The sequence below is a fragment of the Citrus clementina genome, unplaced genomic scaffold, assembly GCF_000493195.1.
Source record: "Citrus clementina cultivar Clemenules unplaced genomic scaffold, Citrus_clementina_v1.0 scaffold_3, whole genome shotgun sequence".
Classification (NCBI taxonomy): Eukaryota; Viridiplantae; Streptophyta; class Magnoliopsida; order Sapindales; family Rutaceae; genus Citrus; species Citrus x clementina.
In genome coordinates this window covers 48768915-48789711 of record NW_006262339.1, presented here as the reverse complement: position 1 = coordinate 48789711, position 20797 = coordinate 48768915, and the positions used below count along the sequence as shown (strand labels likewise).

At 32.7% G+C, this 20797-nt stretch overlaps 3 protein-coding genes across 3 annotated transcripts; all 3 read right to left on the bottom strand.

The window, feature by feature from the left end:
- Positions 1-568: 568 nt before the first annotated feature.
- On the bottom strand, positions 569-5098 carry LOC18047319 (ferric reduction oxidase 2). Its single transcript, XM_006444919.2, has 8 exons — positions 4840-5098; positions 4659-4764; positions 4347-4541; positions 4033-4267; positions 2300-2627; positions 1948-2191; positions 1137-1843; positions 569-1005 (listed from the first exon to the last, which is right to left on the bottom strand). Exons 1-8 carry the CDS (start codon positions 5039-5041, stop codon positions 866-868), a joined length of 2157 nt encoding a protein of 718 aa, XP_006444982.1. The 5' UTR covers positions 5042-5098; the 3' UTR covers positions 569-865.
- A 5748-nt stretch (positions 5099-10846) lies between these two features.
- On the bottom strand, positions 10847-12591 carry LOC112100245 (probable receptor-like protein kinase At5g24010). Its single transcript, XM_024189094.1, has one exon. It carries the CDS (start codon positions 12530-12532, stop codon positions 11120-11122), a length of 1413 nt encoding a protein of 470 aa, XP_024044862.1. The 5' UTR covers positions 12533-12591; the 3' UTR covers positions 10847-11119.
- Positions 12592-13790: 1199 nt separating this feature from the next.
- On the bottom strand, positions 13791-16242 carry LOC18047318. The gene is made up of 3 exons (XM_024189093.1): positions 15370-16242; positions 14198-14740; positions 13791-14102 (listed from the first exon to the last, which is right to left on the bottom strand). The coding sequence occupies exons 1-3, from the start codon at positions 16228-16230 to the stop codon at positions 14001-14003; spliced, it is 1506 nt and encodes a 501-aa protein (XP_024044861.1). The 5' UTR covers positions 16231-16242; the 3' UTR covers positions 13791-14000.
- Between the last annotated feature and the right edge of the window lie 4555 nt (positions 16243-20797).

The following is a 20797-nucleotide window of genomic DNA, read 5'->3' as shown; positions in this document are numbered from 1 at the left end:
TTGGTTTCGAGCAGATAGTGCAAGTCAATTTTGTGATAATTTTGGGTTTTGTGCCTTAGCGGACGAGTGCTCTGATAATGTTTAGTATGTGGGTTCAGCTACCTTGCACCAGTTAGTTTTAAGGTAGAGCAACTTTCAAAATCGTTAGATGGATATTGTTACAATTGTTTTAAATTTAACTATAAATATACAATAACTTTGGATAAATGAATATTATTACAATTATTTCAAATTCAACTACAGATATACAATAACTTCGGAGGTTGCTCTACGTTGGAACTGCTCCAACATAACAGCTGCCTTATTATGTTTGTTCCGAAACCGAACAACCTTTTCAGGCTGAAGTTCAAATTCAAATTGTGTGCCCGTTGTCAAATCCAAATTTGATTAGAAATAACTAGAATGATTTGGCCTTTTTCGGAAATAAGTGAAGATTAGCGCTGAAGGCTGAAGCTAACAAAGCTACTACATTCTCTTATAGAGTAAATAGGGTGAGTTGTCGCTAATGACTACGACAAACAAACGAGTTGGGGTTAGTTCGCTCCACAGAGGTGGAAGTCTGCGGCAAAGTGGATGCAAGCTTGTGAGGTGCTTTGTAATTTACATATTATAAGGATTTTCGTCTTTTTCCTTCACTTGAATTTAATTTCAAAAGCTCGTTCATGCGCACGAAGTCGTAGAGTACACCGACTCAGAACAGTGAGAGAATTGATTTAAACTATTACAACGAACACGACGATTTTATTCTCCGTAAGCCAACGACTTTTATGTGCCAACAACATGCTGGGGGAAAAAGAAACTGTGTATCTTGCTGATATAAATGCTGCATATTCCAAGTGCCCTTTGAACTATAAGATGTACGTAATCACCAGCTAAAGCTGATAGATTCGAAGTGCAGATTAGCTGCCAGACCAGATGAACAGATTGTTGCAACTTCATGTCTCATCCTCTTCGGACCGGAAACGAGAACTCCAACGCTTGATTCTTTACACTCAAATAGCATCCCTGCACCCACCATATATACAAGCGAGAAAATATAAAATGACCTATCGAGTTAAGCAAGCAGAGCAGAAGTGAAGGGCTAAAACAATTTTAAAGCCGATCGAGGTAAAACACATGGCGACAAGGAAACTTACTCTTTAGCTCAGGTCTTTTTCCATAGTGCACAATGGTAGCTTGAATTAGAGACTGACGCGGAAGACTTTCCAATTCTCTATCAGCATTATAAAACCAAGAGTTTGGTGATCCAGCTGGCGTTGAACCTTCCATGTGTTGTATCTGCGTTGCTTCCTTGGCATTCTGTTTCTTGTTCCAAAGCACAGCTGCACTGGCCGTTGCAGCTATCGACACACATAGAACTAACATATTCAAGAATGCTCTTAAAGTGAACGAGAAAATTTGATTGGAATTGTGATCAATAGGATAGATGTAGTAGCTGCCAACAATCCCAATTAATATGAGGAAAATGATGAATGATGATGAGATTATTGCACCAAGCCATAGCCAGCGGTTTGGTCCCAAGACGGATGATATGGGTGCATCAGTTGCGAGGGGCTTGAACCATAAGGCTCGAATGAGTTTCGAGTTGTCTGTTGTTGGTTGTTTCTCTCTTGTTACATAAGCCTCAATTTGTAGCTTCAAGTTGGGAAGCTCCGTAGGGGTGCCAGAAATCGGAAGCAAAAGGTCTAACATGGTGAGGTCCGAAGAGTTTTTGAATGAGCAAATCAGGATTACTTGTGGAGTCTTACATTTTGTTACTGTGCTTGCATACATAAGCTCTCGAATTACAGAGATAAAAGGAGTAATGCCACTGCCTCCGCTCACCATCACAAGAGTATCATGCCTTCAAAAATCACCATTGCTCTCAGTACCAATATTATTAATAACATCAAATTAGACTACTTCTAAAACACCAACATAACAGTGCTAAAAAGGTACAATGCAAACCTGAGAAAATGAGTTGAAACAGGCCCATAAGGTCCCTCGACAGAGACGTCAAGACGATCAATTGAAGAAGGTGATGAAAGCACCTGATAAAGCTTCTTGGACCAACTTCCTTCACCTTTAATCACGACACTCAACTTCTCTGGTTCCAAATTACTACTAGAAGTAACAGTAAAAGGATGCCATTGCAGCTTGGAAATGCTCGGCACATTAATGAACATAATGCTTGTCGGATTGTAACTCAAACCTAGTAAAATAATTATTAAAAAATTAAAAAAAAAAAAGAACCCAAAGAATCATCAAGTGAAGTAACAGGAAGATATATATAGAACTATTACATATGTAGTTAATATACCTGGAGCTTTGGAGAAGTTGAGTTCAACAGTTTCGCCAGGTAACATACGAGCAGAAACTAAACGAACTGCTCGTCGTGATTGTAAGAATCTTAGGTAACGATCGACCACGAAGAGATAGAAACTAGGAAGCATAATCAACGAGTAAGAGATGCCAACATGGAACACGAAGAAGACCACAAACAATATGTAAAGGTAATGTGTGTAAAAGAAGAGCTCAAAAAACTTGCGGCGTATTGGAGGGAAAGTTGTTGCCCACATGGCAAGACCAGATAGCAATGCCAGCTCTCCGGCCACGTTTGATATTCCGATTTTTGCCCATTGCAACATCTGCAATAAGTCAACGATCAACGATAAAGCACGAGGATTCTACTACTTTCGTCTTTACAGGATCAATGTTGGTAACAAAAAAAATTCACAAAAGTCAAAAATGGGTCCCGCAACTTGTTAATTTCCATTTGCATATATCTATCTGGGGACTGGGGACTGGGGGGGTTTGGACTTTGCAGTGCCTACTTCCGACCCTTCGTTAACAGTGCTTTCAGCTTTTTTCACGAATCGCTTTTGGTGGCGTGGCATCATATCATCAGTATCACTTGCGTTTTAGACTTTTGGGCCAATATGAATGATATTTGTTTCTCGATAGGTGGGCCAGCTGGAGTTGGTATCACCAGCACTAAGGAAGGATGTGACTAACGTACGGGCCCTGGACGACAGAATCGTGTGGAATATTTGGCCCAAATTCACTTTCCAAACGGAGGGTCCGCCCAACCCACACGTATCAGATTAACTTTTTCGTGGGACCCAGAAACTAAGATTCCTAACCCGACCGGAGCGTAAACGGAAAAGAAGCAGTCAATACTTTTCTGCTGCAAAATAAAATTACAAATCAAAGTACCCAAATAATGCTCCTGACCGTTCGTGATCATCTCCGCAGCGCACTTATTTATTATTATGTGCATGGAATACAAGCGTTAAAAGAAGAGAGAAAGAGTGATACTACTTGCATATGGCTGTATGCATAAAACTGTACATGGTAACTAAAGATAATAAATATTTCATTTGTTTATTTTACTGATTTTATTTTTTATACATAAATATTCTTATTCTACTTGTCATGCATAATTTTATTCGTAACTGTTGAGGGCAAATAACATTTTTAAGAGAGAAAATGACACAACTGCAATGACGTAAGCAAATTTTACATTTCCCAAACAAGCGAAACTATACTGTTACGATTACGAAAAGAAAAAGACGGCGAGAGAGCTATCTAAGTCCACTCGTGGGTCCCTTTAATGACATATATGGGAAGGTTGTCCATAATCGAACGAATCCAACCGTTCATTCTGGACACGCTCTTCGAGATCATTCACATCAGGTTGACCATCTAAACAATCCGACATCATCATCATCATAAGATTAACAAATACCAGTTTTTTTTTTGGGAAATTAATATTAGGGTTATTTATCTCCTAATTTAAGTTCTAATATCGGGTGATGCTGATGCATCTATGAGAATAGACTCGTTTCAAATTCAGTAGCTTCATCTTTTATTTGGTTGTTTTTTTTTTACTCTTTTTAGCAAAAACGAAAAGAGTACGTAGCTAGTGCCAGTTCCTTGTAAAGGAGAAACACCAACCAGAAATGGAAAACAATATCTACAAAAATTAATATTCAAGATTAACAAGCAAAAGAGAAGAGAAAAGAAAAAGAAAAAGGTATCCAAAATTATTACCTCCGAGATGTTGTTTGTAACTGCCCAAAAGATGATGTAACAAACGCCGTGGGCAGTGAAGAGGGTCATGACCATGTGGCCCAGCCAGATATGATACTTGATGCTGGCCTCAGATGTTAGGCCAAAAAGTGGAAGCACCGATGAGCCCCGAGCTACCGGAAAGAAGAGAAGTGTAAGACATATGTTTCCAACAAGGCCGAACCTCAGCGCCGTACTCTCCAGCTTACCTTGCCATCTGACAGAACCCAAAACCAAAATATTATTTCAATCTCAATTTCCAAATAAACTTGCTGTCGAAAATGTTAAGGTCTTACACTTTCACTCCTTCCTCTGCTGCTGATTGTGGGGTGATATCAGCAAAGCTGTTATGGAGGTAATTGGAGAGACTCCAGATTAGCAGTGCAATCAACATCATGAAGAAGGCTAGCTCAATGCCAGAAACAATCCCTAGTGGGCCTTTCACCAGCATCGGCTTTTTCCATATGCCCAGGCGATGCTTCTTGCCATTTCTGTTGGTTCCAAGTTCATTTCAAAAAAATAAATAAATAAATAACAATCGACAAGTACGCACGTACGCCACAAGATTACAGCAACCACTAGCAAATGGGTTTATTTTATAAATATACCTTTCCAGAACATTATTATCGTTCAATTTGTTCCCAAGATGAAGGTACAGGCAGCCCGTTACGGCAATGAAGAGAATAGGAAACGTGTAAATCAAAAGCGTTGTTCCTGCAGAAGTAACTTATGGACATGTAACATACTGTAAATTCTTTAAATTTGTAGTTAATAATTTAATTTACCAACCTTGTGCTCCAAAATATGTAGTAAAACCGAATTTGGCTCTCAGATGAGGCAACCAGTTTTGCCTGTATGTGTTGGTGGGCATCAGGACCCAAAGCATAAGAGTGCCCAAATACACTGCCATTAGCAGCAGCTTTATGATTGCGCGAACTGCACCAATGTTTTCATGAGACGAAGTTGATTTGTTCACGACTTTCGAATCCATATCTCTCTCCTCACTGTCTCAATCTCAACACCAAAAAAGAGAGAGTCAATTCGTTAGTTGTGGGAGAGAATCTCTGTGGAGAATGTAAGTAGAATTACCATATTTATAGGAAAGAATTTGCAAATAATATTTTAATCAATGTGAAAAAGTAGACTTTGGATTGTGTATAATGCAAAAAAGGAAGCATGAATCATGGCCACTGCAAAAAATATAAAATCTCGGCTTTCCCAAATTTTATGTCTAAGTCCTCCGTGTTCAATTTATTTGACACTTGGGTCCTAGATCCGTTGACCGTTAAAAAATACTAAACTCTATAAAATGACGATTTTAACCCTTAGATAATAAAAGGACCGAAAAAACAAATTTAATATATTAAAATAAAAAAGGCAATATATTGCTCTACAGCCACGGCCGAAAAGCCAATCTATTAGTGCAACTTCTTGCAAACTTGTCGTTTGAGGAAAAGTGAGGGTACTTTTGAAGTTTTATCTTTTTTTGTTTTTGTGCTTGTGTATCCTTCGATTAATTATATAATAATATGTATATAAAATAGTGATTGAAATATTATTTCTTTCTAGCTCACCTTTTATTATGTATATATACTTCATCTTATTATAATAATATACATACGAAACTGCGAATAATAATTAAAAAGTAATGTCTCAAGCATACCAAAATATTCTTATTATTACAACGTTATTAATAACTTGCTTACACTAATAATAAACACTACAAACACTTTCATTTTATTCATCTTATTGCTTACACTCACTCAATAAAGGAATTTACTAAAGCAAAAGGCATAATCAACAAATTAACGCGATTTGTTCAAGTGCTTGAAAATGGGATTTTGAGTGACCAATAAAATGATTCAGATTTTACAAAATCAAAAGGTATCGTTCTCGAAAATACCCTTAAAACATAAAACATAAAACATTAAATTTAAATAAAAACAAAACAAAATAGAAGGTCAAAGCAAAATAAATCAAATCCAACTCTCAAACTAATTGAATCAAGCCATGAAAAACCCAGGGGCAATGGTGGATCGCCTGAGCAGTTTCTCCAGCTGGCTCAAACCACCGCCCACCACCACGCGAGCCACTGTGCACTAGTGCGCAAGCTGCTGCTCCGTCGCTGCCCCATATGCGAATGCAAACGGTTCGGAGAGAAGATGAATTAAATTAATAAAGAAATAAAGAGAAAATAGAAAAATACTTTAAAATATTTTGTTGAATTGGCGATTTTGCCCTTTGTAAAAAATAAACATTCATTAAATGTATGTTTGGTATGACTTATCTAATTGTCATAACTGCTTATTTAATCCTAATAGCTCTTATCATAATTTTTTTATTGTTTGATTTTTTTTTAGTAGACCTTTTAGAGTTTAAATAAGTTATTTTGTCTTTACTAGTAAAATCTCAAATTTTAGACTTTTGGGAGCAAAGGTTGAAAAACTTTTTTTAAATGTTAAAATATTCAAAATATCATCTATTTATTTGACAATCTTATTTTATTCTTTTCATAACATAACTTAAAAAAATTTACCTATTAAAGTAATTTTATATATTTTTAATAAAAATTTTTATTGACAACTAAATAACTAAAATTTTTTAAGTAAAAACTTTATTTGTTAGAGTTTTATTGCCAAAAACTTTAATAAAATAAACTCTACTTGAAAAATTGTATCAAACGGAACCTAAATTTACGGTCAACTACGGACGGTGGACTTGAGTGTAAAATATTTAAACAAGAACGGCTTATGTGTTAACACCGTGAATCATTTGGGGGTTGTTTTTTTTTTTTTTTTTTTTATTTGGAGCAAACAACAGAACGACGTTGTCAATAACATAATTTTCAGGGCCAAAAAAGATGGGGCCTACTTGACACGTGGGGGCGTTTACCTCCCTCCAATTTGCAAGATGCATGCAACACTTGATGACGGGGCTGATAACATAAGCAAGCACCATACGTGAACAGACAATTTGTACATTTTAGTAATTTTGCATGGATGCAGTTGGCACGTGCCTTGCATGGTACCATGTGGTGATGTCGTGTGTTGAATGCGTGTCAAGTCATTCGTGCATCGGTGGTTGATGAATGTGCGTGCGATATGGACAAATCAACATTAATTTAAGGGTTAATTTTGTCCTGCACCCAACTGTTTCAACATTTTTCGTCACACACCCATATGTTTCGAAAATACTCACTCCACACCCAATTCCGTTAATTTGACCGTTTATTCTAACGGTCAAAGGATAAATTTAGAAATTCATATCCTAAATATTATTTGATGATGATAATTTAATTGATGAAATTATTATTAATTACCTTTAAATAAAATTTTTTAATGTAAACATTAATTATTAAATTAACATTTTATCTCATTTTATTTTTTTCTAATTCAAGATAAGGGGTATTTCGGACATTTACTTAAATTTCAAATAGCTCCGTTAAACATAACGGTCAAATTAACGGAATTGGGTGTGGAGTGAGTATTTTCGAAACATATGAGTGCGTGGCGAAAAATGTTGAAACAGTTGGGGGCAGGACAAAATTAACCCTTAATTTAAATTCGGCGATGAAGTGATTGTGCTTTAAAAAATTAGGGCTGACTTTTGTATTTTAATATGGGTTGCATTTACTATTATTTCTTGATGAGGTGATACAAAAATTCTTGATAGTATATTACATTCTATTAATTCTTGATGGGGTGATTAATTGATTATAATTTTATGTTTTCCCTTTTTGAGTCAAACGACTCAATAAGTCTTTCAGCAAAGGAAACACTTTGACATTTTGCGCGACAGCGGCTTGCAATAACAAATGAGTTTACATTATAAATCTAAATGGGAATAAAATAAGATAATGAAGATAAGACGAGCTTTTTATTGATGATTTCTGAATGGATCGATTACAAAGACTTATGCGCTCTTCATAGTTTATAATAGAGCAGTTTGGACTATTATGTATATTTGTTTACTATTCTCAAGCGGTGGTATTCTCATCAAATATCATAAGTCATAACACTAGTCTACAATTTCTTATGGACATTTTGGCATGGCATCAATGCAATGCACCTCCTTTAAGACGTTGCGTCTTTCGTTAACAATTGTTATGAAATAAAATGATCATTAAGAAGTTTTAATACACAACAAGATCAACATATTATTTAGAACATAAAATATCATCTCAACTATGTACACATTACATTATTATTCCTAAATTGAGACTCGTTCGGATGCATAGAAGCTGATTTGTGGGTTTTATTTTCCGATAAAGGAAGGCCAACTGCAATACGAATTCAGTATGAAAACTGTCAACTAATTGTTCACATAAGTTTACCATCGAACAAATCGCTTTACTGATGTGATTGATAATCATACATAGCATGTTAAGAGATCAAACATAATTGATTATCAGTATTTTTTAAATAGATTAATAATTTTGTTTGCGTAGATAAGATTGTGTGTTATCACTCAACTAATGCTTTTTTAGAATAAACTCTCTACACGATCGTCCACATAAGTAAACCACGGAACCAAGCATTTTACTAGTACAGTAGTATATATGATTGATAATCATACTTGGCATGTTATCTAATTTTTCAGAATAAATTAATAACTTATATGCGCACGTGGGTTTATGTGTTATCAACCAACTAATGGGCCCATAAGAAGCTGAACTTCCATTTGACTGATATTTGTGCGTTTCACGTCTCAAAACAAAAGAACTCAATAGACTTATAGAAAGAGTAGAGCTTTAAAATTCTTATAATATTATTGAATTTTATTTTCTAAAATACCCCTAACTTAATTTATAAAACACAAACTCATATGTTAAAATTAACCATCATTCCATAAAATTTTACCTTAGAAAAAAGAATTTGAAGCTAAACTTTTATTTATAGAATACATATTTTGGCCACTCCTTCAATCTTAAATTATATTTTCTTTCTATTATGTAATTTCTATCTCCATAACTCTAAACTCTTATAATTATTTCAAAAAAAACTTTTTAGATCAAAATATAAAATATGAATATAAATTATAAAATGAGATGGACGTAAAAAGTTTATTAAAAGAATAATTTATTTTAAGTGTTTAATTAAATTTTCTTTTGAAAAAAAAATGAAATAAATTATTATATTTAGTTATATAGGTAATTTCAATTAAAAAGGGGTTTTAGAAGGAATTTTGACTTTTTGAGGAGTATCAAAAGCCTACTCTTACAAAAACATGAAGCCCATTAATCTCTTTGTATCGCACGGCTTGGTTTTTGTTGCAAATATAAAGGGCACGTGAACTTTGTTTGCGTTTACAATTTGAGTGGGACTTTTGGCACCCCTTTAAATATTTATCAATACCTCTTTTTTTTTATTAACTCTATTAAAATAATTAAAAATATTATAAAATTCTTTTAACATCCCTTTAATGACAAAAATACCCTTAATTTAAATTTATTAGTATAAACCCCATTGTTTAATTTTTGATCACTTGATTGTGAAAAAAAATTAATTTTTGATCCCTTGTTTAATTTATTAGTATAAAATTGTCTAATATTGTCATTGACTAGCTAGATCAATTATTTCTTGTGTGGTAACTTCAAATACCAAATCCTTAAAAACACTTATATTAGTTTCGTATGGTGTTGCCCAGCCTTCTGCACATGGTTCATGATACTTGATCCAACCATTCGCAATAGAAAGAATAGGTGAAGCTGGAAGCATGAACACCTGCAGAAAAAAAGCCATAGAAAAATTAGTCCAATAATAAAGATATTGTAGCATAATTTGAATTTCCAAAGTTTTACATGCCTCTATGAAATGACTTCTATTAACAAATATAATAGTAATGATTTTATGTGAAGAGCATGATAATGGAACAAATCTAAGAGGAATGAATGATTTTATGTCAATGATAAATTGATAATAGCAATGATTCTATTAACAAATCTAATAGCAATAAGGAATTTTTAAGGAGAAAAAATTATTTGATTTTGAGTGGGGGTTTAATTCGAAATTGTCTTATTATGTAATTTTAATAAAGATTAAAATTGTAAAATAATTAAAGAGGTGTTAAGAGGTATTTAGAGGGGTGCCAATAGTCCCACTCTTACAATTTCTACTGACAATCAATAGGGTACCATAACTTCTTCTTTCCCCTTTAATTCATTAAAAAATGACTCACTTAATCCTTCTGGAAGTTGCATGAAGCTCAAAATATTGCTGCTATGCTACGATCAATTATAAGGGAATTATGGCGCTGTTTAGTTTGGAGGTTGTGTATCTATAACTTAAAAGTTATAGTACTAAATTTTTTTTTATGGACACTAAATGTTACATTTTAGAAATTAAATTAATTTAATTTCACACTTATAAGATGAAAAACTTATAATATCTTTGTCATTTTTGTCAAAATCAATATTTAAAAATCATATTTATTACACATTATCAACATTTATTTGATAATAATAATTTTTTTTTTTTTTACAGGATTGTGATTTAAAAACTACATCTAAATACCAAAATGGGCCAAAAATGCTAGGCGCAGTTCATCCAAATGTTGCATTTAGCTAACTTCCAAACATCTAGGTACAGTTCATTCAGCTAAATAATAACCCGTTGCACATGTTAAACCACGAAGTAAACTGTGGCGATCTCTTGGTCAGTGACAAAATGTCACAAATCTTTCTCTGCAAATCTCAAGTTCATGATGCACCATAAAATGATTTACTTTCACGAATCACGGTTCCACCGATGCAGTATTAACAAACTATAAAATTAAAACATCATATTCTACAGTTGCATATATAAATAGAATTTATATGAAATAATCCATTAAAGTTCCCACAGCACATAAAGATCACAATAACTTCAAGAAAAACTACATCTAGTTTGCAAACAAAATTATATTACATAAATACAACTTGCATACAAAGGAACAGAACAATAATTTGCAAGCACATGCAGTTCTTCAGAGGCTTCGAACTAAAATTATCTTTTAAATATAATGCACTAGCAAACTATAACCCGTCTTCACACCCAAATTGTATGCAGCAATCGCACATCACAAACTTATATTATGTGTGTTGATTGCCCACTTTTGAAGTAGTTTCTGAAACATCCATGGGCAGTTTAGACCATGCCACCGAGTTCTTAAACCAGAAAGTTCTATGCTTAAACACAGATAAGCTTAGCATCACACACACAGCAGCAATCAAAGGAACCAATATACCAACATTTCCCCTTGGCCAAGTCTTCAATATCAATCCTGCACAGAGCTCTCCGTCGAGAATACCCATTGACTTATTCATTTTCATGATTTCCACTGCATTCAGAATACCATCAACAGCATATCCCAAGCTCTTATCTGAGGGGCCAACACTGACACTCAAAACCCCTGAATGATAACTATCAACCACAAAGTCGGCATAAAACGGAGAAGCCAATGAATAACCCGCAACAATGGAGAGATCCAAATCTTTGTATGCTAAGTTCCCATTAACATACACATTGAAAAACAGCAAACCAAGAGAAATACTTGCAATATCACAAAAATGCAACCTAACAAGATACTTGTAACCCTCAATCACAGGAAACTCCCACGTCATATTCAAATTAGGAATTGAAGCATTCGTGGCAGCAATCACCCGGGCAGTGTTATAAACATTATCAGGACCAATTTCACGGCTTGCCCCTCCACTCTGATACCAGATCCTACCAGTAGAATACACCCTTTTTGATCCCTCACTAGATTTGAGGAATTCATCATCAGGTAACCATGTCCTCCACAAAGTATCATTAAATGGTGTCACTTTTGGACCACCCACATTGACCCTATACATAACTTCAAGCGCTTGTTTACTTAGCGCATCAAAGTTGTCAATTTTATCGCCAGTGACAAACTTGGCAGTATCCAAAATCAAATCTTTAGGTGCGGATATCACTTCAATGGCATTAACAAATGCAAATTTCGATTTCATAGTGGGCAAAAACGTAATTACAAGCTTTTCAGCATTAATCCAGATAAGATACTCCTTAACACTAGCACTTGAAATTATATTACCAACACTAAAATTGCTCAAAACAACATATCCATTAACCAAAACGTGAAATTGAGCATCATCTGAAACAAATTGAGACGAATTTAATTGATAGAAGTGTAGGCGTACCATGTGGGTTCCCTTGTCTCTGATCTTGAAAATATACCTCGATGGTCTATCGAAAACCCTTGCTGAGTTATAAATTTCAGGTAATTTACCATTTCGGTGACTAAGTTGGATCGATTTTGACCGAGTTGAGAAGGTCAAGAGATGCGAGCTGGCGCGGGAGGAGTCGGAAATGAAGAGGCGATTGTCTACGGTGGTGTCCACGGTGGAACCGCAGTCAATGAGGTAGTCATCGGCTGGAGAGAAAGAGAGAGCAATACCATAGAAAGATGATAGAGACAGTAATAAGAGAAACAAAGCTTGGTTTTTGCGCAGATTCTCCATTAGATACAAACAAAAGCTAGTTGAAGAACTGAGATGAGATTAGATGAATGAGTGCTGTTGAGTTGTGAGTTTATGTATAAGTGAGCCGTTGACTCGGAGACGACTGAGTTCGTGTCCACGCGTTTTGACAGTTGTTACACGTTGGCGTCTAAGATAATAACATTTTGATCCCTAACTTTATACTTTTTCTCATGTAAAGATCTAGTTAATCTTTCGTACTAAATGGGTCCCTCACCTTATTTATCATCCATCCTGCATGATATTACAATTCTAATTAGAAATCTATCGTACTAGCTTTGATCTATAAAATAATGATAAGAACCGCTAAAATTTTGAAAAAACCTGCTCTTATAGATAATAGATACATTTATTCATATTTTGCCAGTAGCAAGGACAATCTAAATGAAAACTTACTAAAATTACATAATATTTTTTAAAAAAAATATTCTGATCATCTACTAATAATTAAGAGTTACTTAATGCGTATTCAACCAATGTGTTATTACCATTTGAGCTTTAGCCCAATGGTAAACTATTACCCTTAAAGTTAAGTATGACTTTGACCCCATGAACTCAAAAAATCTCACTCAATTAAGCTTAATTGTGTGGAGATATTTGTAAAGTCTTTCTTTCTTACGGAATGCGAGTGGAGTAAAGGCACCCCTTCTCAGTAAGTATTATTTATCTGGATATGTATTTTATATAATTAAATGTAATAATGTAAGTCCTAATTATTATATCTGATTGTGAATATCATTGTAATATAAGTCCTAGTTATATATTTGATTGTAAACATTAATATATTGATATGCTGTCATAACAATTGTAAGTATCTGTATAATACAGTAACCTGATACTTAATTAGTTAAAAAAAATCAATGTGTTATCAATTGTTTTTCGTCATGTGTATAATATTATTTAATTTATTATTAGATACTTTTTAATCCAATCAATAATGATGCATAATGTATTACATATAAATTAAATATCCAAACTAGTAATACATTACTCGTGTAGTCGTGTAAGATTTGACAGTAATGCAACTGTACGTTGTAAAGTCATTCTTTTAATATTACGTGCCTGTATTTTTTTTAGAGTCGTTTTATGTATGGGAGGAGTTTTAAAAATATTATTGCTTATAAGTTGATTGTAGCTTATGCAATTTTTTTGAAATAATATTAATATTACAATACAAACGATATTTAATATTAAAAATCCACAGAAATTTCTTATACCAATTATCTGACCGTACCAAAAAAATGAACTCCAAGTTTCTGCTGTTGTTTACATTTTTAAGAGGGGGAAAAAGAAAAAAAAAATCGTCTAAGCGTTTTGATCACAATCACATCGATTATGATGGATAGTACCCAAATCAACGATGAATAAAAAAATAGAAGAAATTTTGAGTTCTGAGCTGCGAAGGGAAAGCAATTAATGCTAAGTATAGAATATGAAAAACTAATTTCTATCACAACCCAGCAATTTCACCTTCTCTGCATACCCCTACATCAACTACCATTGTCCCTTTCTTCTTCGTCGGTAATATCCTGCAACAATTTCTTCTCGGTGGCTGCTCATGCATGCAAATGCAAAACACACATCAATTAGTTGTAAACAAGATATATAATTAATGTACTTGTGAAAGCTGAAAACATAATTAATTACCTTGTCCCATAAATGTGGGTCAGGTTTCTTGTAAACCTCGATCCTCTTAATTCGAGAGGGATCAGCAATTTTCCAGTCACAATCGGAGTTTGATTCCTGATGTCGGATGTACTCACTAGCCGTACGATTCAAGTTGAGATTAAACAAAGCATTGGACAAATAATACACAAATGGCTTTTGGCAGGGGTTAGTGCTAACAGGTCGCGTGTTGAATGAGAAGTAAACATCTTCGTCTCCGAAATTCCAATCAATAAACGTTCTGGCCGGGACACTCATTTCTTTTGCTGCAATTATGCCACGGTATATTTGGACTGCGTAGCCCCACGAAACAGATACAGTCCAGCTCCTGGTTTTGCAATAGCAAATGGATTGTTGAATGAGTCCGGCCGAGTCTAATTTCATTGGAACCATTAGCCGTTTCACGGCTTTTACACGGTCCATTTTTGGGAACACTGGCTCGATCAAATCTAAGTGGTGGAGAGAGAGTATCGGTGCCACCGGATGAGCCATAAGGATCCCCGAGAGGTCCCCGTATATATCAAGCTGCATCCCTCAAAATATATCCCACATACAAGCCGTATTAGAAGATATAATCTAAGTATAATTAATTGCTAGAAAATAACAATAGTAACATAACAGATCGAAGAACAATAATGATGATTAGCAATTGATTAATAAACTTTTATATGCATGCATGCCTTTGAATGTTTGGTCAAGTCAAGCCAGAAAGTTCGGCACTGCCACAAACGTGTTTACATTAGAGTAGAGGCATATATATATATAGAAGGTATACGTGGGGGATGGGGCAAACTATTGCTGATGACACATGGTTATGCTTGCTGATTTATGATAAAGCTGACCAGGAGTAATTGTATTAGTGAGCATCTCTATCATGACGATTGAATATAAAAATCTCATATCTAATCGCAGAACTTAAAAATAACTATTTCCAAGGGAGAAAAAGTCACATTAATGGTTCGTCTCTTTTAGATCTACGTACATATCATAAGTAATTCGGGGCTAAATGAAGTAAGAACAACTGAAACAATGTGTAGAGTGAATGAATGTATATGCATGGTTGCTAAATGAATTGAATTTGAAGGGAGACAATATAAATTTTGATAATAATGTTTCTAAATAAGCAACTAAACAGAAATCGGAAAGCAAAAAACCTGGTGAAATCCTGGGTGTTTGGTGAGAGGAACACCGAGTTCCATCATGCAAGCAAAAATCCTTTCATCAGAGCCGTACAAAGATGGATTTCTATGCAAACATTCATCTTGAATTTTCTCAAGAGCTTTTGCTAAAGCATAACTAATGGCAAACCCACCACCACCAAATCCCATCCCGTAATAAAAAGCTAAATTTTGCAAATGACTCTCCGACGGATAGCCAATATAATAATACTCGTTATGATCATACTTGGACAGAACCCTAGCCAAATTATCAAGAAAAAATACTGTATCATCATCTCCCATCACAAACCATCTCACATCCTTCAATCCAAGCCTGAAACTCTCCGAAACAATCCTCGATATCCGTATCGCGTCTCGGGTGCCAATTGGGTTCTTGTATTGGAACTTTGATGTGTCGCCTGAGACCTTTATTGGTGGCAAAAGATGATCAATGCTGCTGTTTTTAACAGGCTTATCTAACCAGACATGGCCTCTTGTTACGTTTGGTCGCCACCATGTTCTGATGTAATTTCTTCTATGTTCCCATGTTGAAGATGAGGCTCCAATGCCAAATACGACGTGTTTTAGGCTTGTTTTATCTTCGGTGTCGTCGGATGATGGTACGTGTGTGGGTACCAGAACTTTGTTTCGAGAATGTTGTCGATGAATGCGGATCACAGGTTCATGATTTGGGGTGTCTGACGAATATAACAAAATTAATGAGTAAAATACGTACGGAAGAGATACTAAAACGATGAAACAGATCATCGTTTTGGGGAGAGACCAAGAATTTGTATGAGAATTTTTCACCATGTGATCTCTTAATGGGTTTTCTTGATCTTTTGATGGGCTGCTCATGATTAATCAAAAGCAAACAAAAACGAAAAAAAAAAAAATGGGGCAAAAAAATCTCAGATATGTAAACGTATCAACATTGAAACTGGTGATTTTGGTTTATCAGAATCTAGAACAAGAGGTTCATCTCATATGAAAGAGATCAGGTGCTAGACGCCAATGGAGAAATCTTACCCGCCCGCACGAAAGGATATGAATTTTCATCCGATTACAATTTTACTTCATGTGAAATTTGTGATTTACCATCAGTGAAAGGTAATTTTTAAGAAAAAGAAAACTGTTCAAGTAACATAGACGGAATGGCAAAAAAAAAAAAAAAAAAAAAAATTCCCAAACCCCTCAGGAAGTGTTCACAGAAAAACGGAAATTGCATCACATTTTAAAAGTGCCTTCCGAAAAAGAATGCCAAAACTATTTATTTGGATATTTCTATTAATATATCAAAATAATTGTTTCTCAGATAAAATTTCCAAAGTATGAAAACAATTATGTGGCAAATTAATAAACATTTTCTATTTATTATGCTACTTGGTTTATTTATCGGTCCTAATACTAATGACACATGTGGTTCTATTTTAACGTTCGTCAATGAATTTTTACAACCGCAGAAGTTTCAATCTGTTGCTTTAGAACAATAGTGTAACGTGTTAACAATCTTCCGAATTTTCTTGAAAAAATTACATGGTCAACTTCAGGAAACATGTCAAACATATTGTCATTTTAATTTTATTGTATTCAAATAAAATCATGTTAAAGGGGAAAAAAAGAGAGAAAGTGGAAGAGAAGTTAATTAAAAAATGTAGTAATTACAAATTAGGATGAAAAAAAAGGACCTCGATCCACTTTCTAATAATCACGTAGCGTTTAACGTGATGGTATCTCAAATTAGGGAGGTGAATTTCTACAACTTTGGCTTCATTATGAACTTTATTAAGATGTTAAATTTGGTGGAATTTAGGGATGTTTGGTGGGTTGATATATACTATATAGGAGACTTGACTCACTTGAGCCCTATTTGCTATTAAGGTTGGATGGTATAACACTAAAGTTTATAATAAACACTAATTGTTGTAAATTAAAAGTTAAGTTGGTTTGATCCATTATTTTTATGATGAAAAACTTATAATATCTTTACAATTTTTGTCAAAATTACTACTTAAAAATTATATATACTATACACTATTAACTTTTATTTCATAATTATGAGTTTTTTCTACTAACTTAAAAATTACAATATCTCAATACTAAGCAAATTCTCCAGCTCCTGCTTCAGTTAAGGCAACAAAGAGTTATTAAAAATTGCATCATGTGGCCAAAAACAGACCATGTAAGCATCACCATGTGAAGTTCTTAATTTTATTGCATGTGATGTTGAATTTCGCCTTTTATATAAATAAAGAATGGCACTTTATATGGGAGAAGGACAACAATGCTCTGTTTTATATATTTGGTAAAATGTTATGTGTGAAAATATTTTGAATGAAATAATTAGGTGTCAGAAGTGTATAATTACTGATATAAAATAAAATTCTGATAAAAAATCTTAACAAAAACGCACTTAAAACTCGTTGTTTTAAGTGAGTTTTGTTACGTAATTTAACAAGTATATTAGATGGCACAAGTAATATAATGTAAAGTAAAATATTATTCTATAAAGATTTTACTTCTTATTAGCTACCAAATTCATTCTAGCACAATTTTATTTGAACAATCGAAATAAGAGAATTTAGATTAAAAATAATATTAAACAAAGCAACTAAAAATTAAGTAAAGATGTAAACAGTAACTAAAATCATCAAGAGATTAAGACATAAGGACATTCGACTTCACCATAACTAATCCAATTTAATTCTACGTCTATACTACTAAAACTATTACTCACGTTGACAGTCAATTTTCCTAATCTATTCAATATTTTTTCTTAAATAATATCAAAAATGCCTTCACTTATTAACTACTATATCTCTATGTGAATTTTTAAATATGTCAAGGTTCATTAAGTTCTATGAAAATTCTTAAATAAAAGTATATGAATCACATTGTTGTATCTCTATATTTCATTCAATTTATGACATCCATTACATAGAGTAAAAACACATAAATCTCATTTTGGTCTCATTATGTATCTCAAATCATTCAAATATTGGCCAAATATTAAAAAATATTAAGCAGAATAATGAACACTCAATTATGAAAGTAATAAATTAAAAATACCAAAGAAAAAGTCTGTTATGTCTTCAATCAGCTTTCCTTGCTCTCGGACTCTCCTCGTGTAGCAATTGCTTCTCATTTTAATTATCCTCTCGTTTTCTCTTCTTTATATAATAATGCTCGGCCTCTAAATCAAAATGATTAAAACAAAGCCAAGCCAGGCCTCTAAATCCTTAAGCTTATGTTTGAGAGCTTGGATAAATAGCAGGATTGGATTGGATTTTGGGATTAATAAAATAGTTTGATTTAAGGTATGTTTGGTTGCCATTGACTAATAGGATAGACCAAAATTTAGTCCAAAACAATTGGGCTTATTAGTCCTTATATTTATATGGGTTTAGTTAGGATAAAATTAAATGAAGATTTTGTATCTTCTTTATCACTCTTTTATTTTCCATTTAACCTAGTATTTTAGTAAAGATTAAACATATAAGTTAATTTCTTAATTTCTTTAACCTACAATTTTATTTTATATAGAATATCAAAATTTTATTCATTAATTTATCTAAACTAGTATTGAGTATTAAACATAAAAATAATCAACTATTTCTTTCTAGTAGTATTGAATATTAGCTATTAAAGTCAATAATTATCAATATAATTTAAAAATATTATATTATTTAAATAGTAATTTAGATTTATTAAATTAAATTAACTTAATCCTATCTAAATTGTACCAAACAAAAGATATTATCATATTTAATCCAATCTAATATAATTCAATTTAATTCTAAAAGTTAATCAAATTCAATCTTATCTTCCAAATGTGGCCTAAAAGGATTAAAAGAAAGCCAAGCTAAGCCACTAACTTTAAGCCCATGCATGCACGTCAAGCCCACCAAATTCAATTAATTTAATTCAAAACAATATGGTTCCTTTTGTCTTCCACTTGTTAGTTAAATTGGCATCTCAATTTTTATATTTTAAATTATTAATCTTGTGTAAATTTATTCCCCATAGCGCAACTGATTTCTTCTTGGTTCTTAAAATATGCCTACAATAACAAAATATAAATATTAAGATAAAATAATATTAAGATAAAATAATAAAGACATAAATTTAAGTTGGGGACTTATTAAAATAGGATATAAATTATAAGTACATAAAGTTTAATTATTTTTTTAATTTACCCAAAAGGACTTTGTGTTTCAAATGTGTTTTGTCAAGATTTTATCAGTATTTAGTTCTCAATCATTTTTCATAAAATTAACACTAGTATTTCTCCTAGTTAATATTACCATCTCCTATGGAATACTTATCTTCTTTTTCTTTTCTGCTCCTTCTGTAGGTTAATGTCACATTTAAAAGAACACAATTAAAGAAACAATAGTACTAATAACTTTTCTAGAAACTCATGTGATACGCTATTTGATTGTCAGATATAGTAGAGACAAAATTATTGCATTTTTGTCCTTAACATGTTTTTGCGTTCAATTTTCTTGAGACCGATGTATATTATGGGGATGGCATTAAGTAGCAAAACTGGTAAGAATATATTTTTTTTTTCTTTTTTCAGATAATTGCAGTGTCCATGTGCAATTTCTATGTGCCAGAATTGGACGTTCATGCGTTGTCACCATACAAAATACCTCGGAACCGAAGATAGGGTGACGGAAACGCCATTGTTAATAATTAGGAAGAATTTCATTGCTTTGAGTTTGATCTACAAATTGCAAGTCAACAACAATAAGGGAGGCTCTATTCGGTATTATTTTCCAAATGTTGTTTTTATGAAACAAAAACGAGAATAAAAATATTATTTTTAAATTTATTTTATAATTTAAAAACGTGTTCGGTATCGTTTTCAAAAAAATAATCTTGAAAATGAAAAAAAAAAGTAAAACATGTTCGTTAGGAATATTTTAAAGAATTATTATTGGAATAATTTCTATAAACTTAAAATTAAGTAATGAATAATCATTTTTATAATTTAATTAGTTTGATTATTTTAATTTTAAGAATAAATTAGGTGATCTTGTTAATTTTTTTGTTTAAAGAAAAATGATAAACTCTACATATTTAATTAATATATAAAAATATAAATGTTATAATGTATATAAAAAGAAAAGATTATTGTGAGCGAAATTATTTTTTGGATAATAATAATAATAATAATAATTTTGTTTATTATTATTATTATTATTTTGTGAGATGGTGAAAGAAAATTGGTCATTTTGAAACTTAATATTGTGTTGGAAAATGAAAAGTAAGGAAAATAAGAAAAAAATATTTTCTTATTTCCTTTGTTAAAAGTATAGAATGAATTTTATATTTTTAAAAATATTTTAAAAAACAATCTACCGAACACGTATTTAATATTTTCTGAATTCAAAAAATAGAATCATAAATTTAAAAACAT

Bases quoted from the DNA above. Each gene is read 5' to 3' on its own strand.
- LOC18047319 (XM_006444919.2), bottom strand. From the start codon at position 5,041: ATGGATTCGAAAGTCGTGAACAAATCAACTTCGTCTCATGAAAACATT. The intron at 4,542-4,658 runs GTATATTTATAA...TGGAACCAACAG, and splicing joins GATAATAATGTTCTGGAAAG to AAATGGCAAGAAGCATCGCC. The intron at 4,268-4,346 runs GTAAGACCTTAA...GGGTTCTGTCAG, and splicing joins GCAGAGGAAGGAGTGAAAGT to ATGGCAAGGTAAGCTGGAGA.
- LOC18047318 (XM_024189093.1), bottom strand. From the start codon at position 16,230: ATGAGCAGCCCATCAAAAGATCAAGAAAACCCATTAAGAGATCACATG. The intron at 14,741-15,369 runs GTTTTTTGCTTT...TGAGGGATGCAG, and splicing joins AACACCCAGGATTTCACCAG to CTTGATATATACGGGGACCT. The intron at 14,103-14,197 runs GTAATTAATTAT...ATGCATGAGCAG, and splicing joins ACCCACATTTATGGGACAAG to CCACCGAGAAGAAATTGTTG.
- LOC112100245 (XM_024189094.1), bottom strand. From the start codon at position 12,532: ATGGAGAATCTGCGCAAAAACCAAGCTTTGTTTCTCTTATTACTGTCT.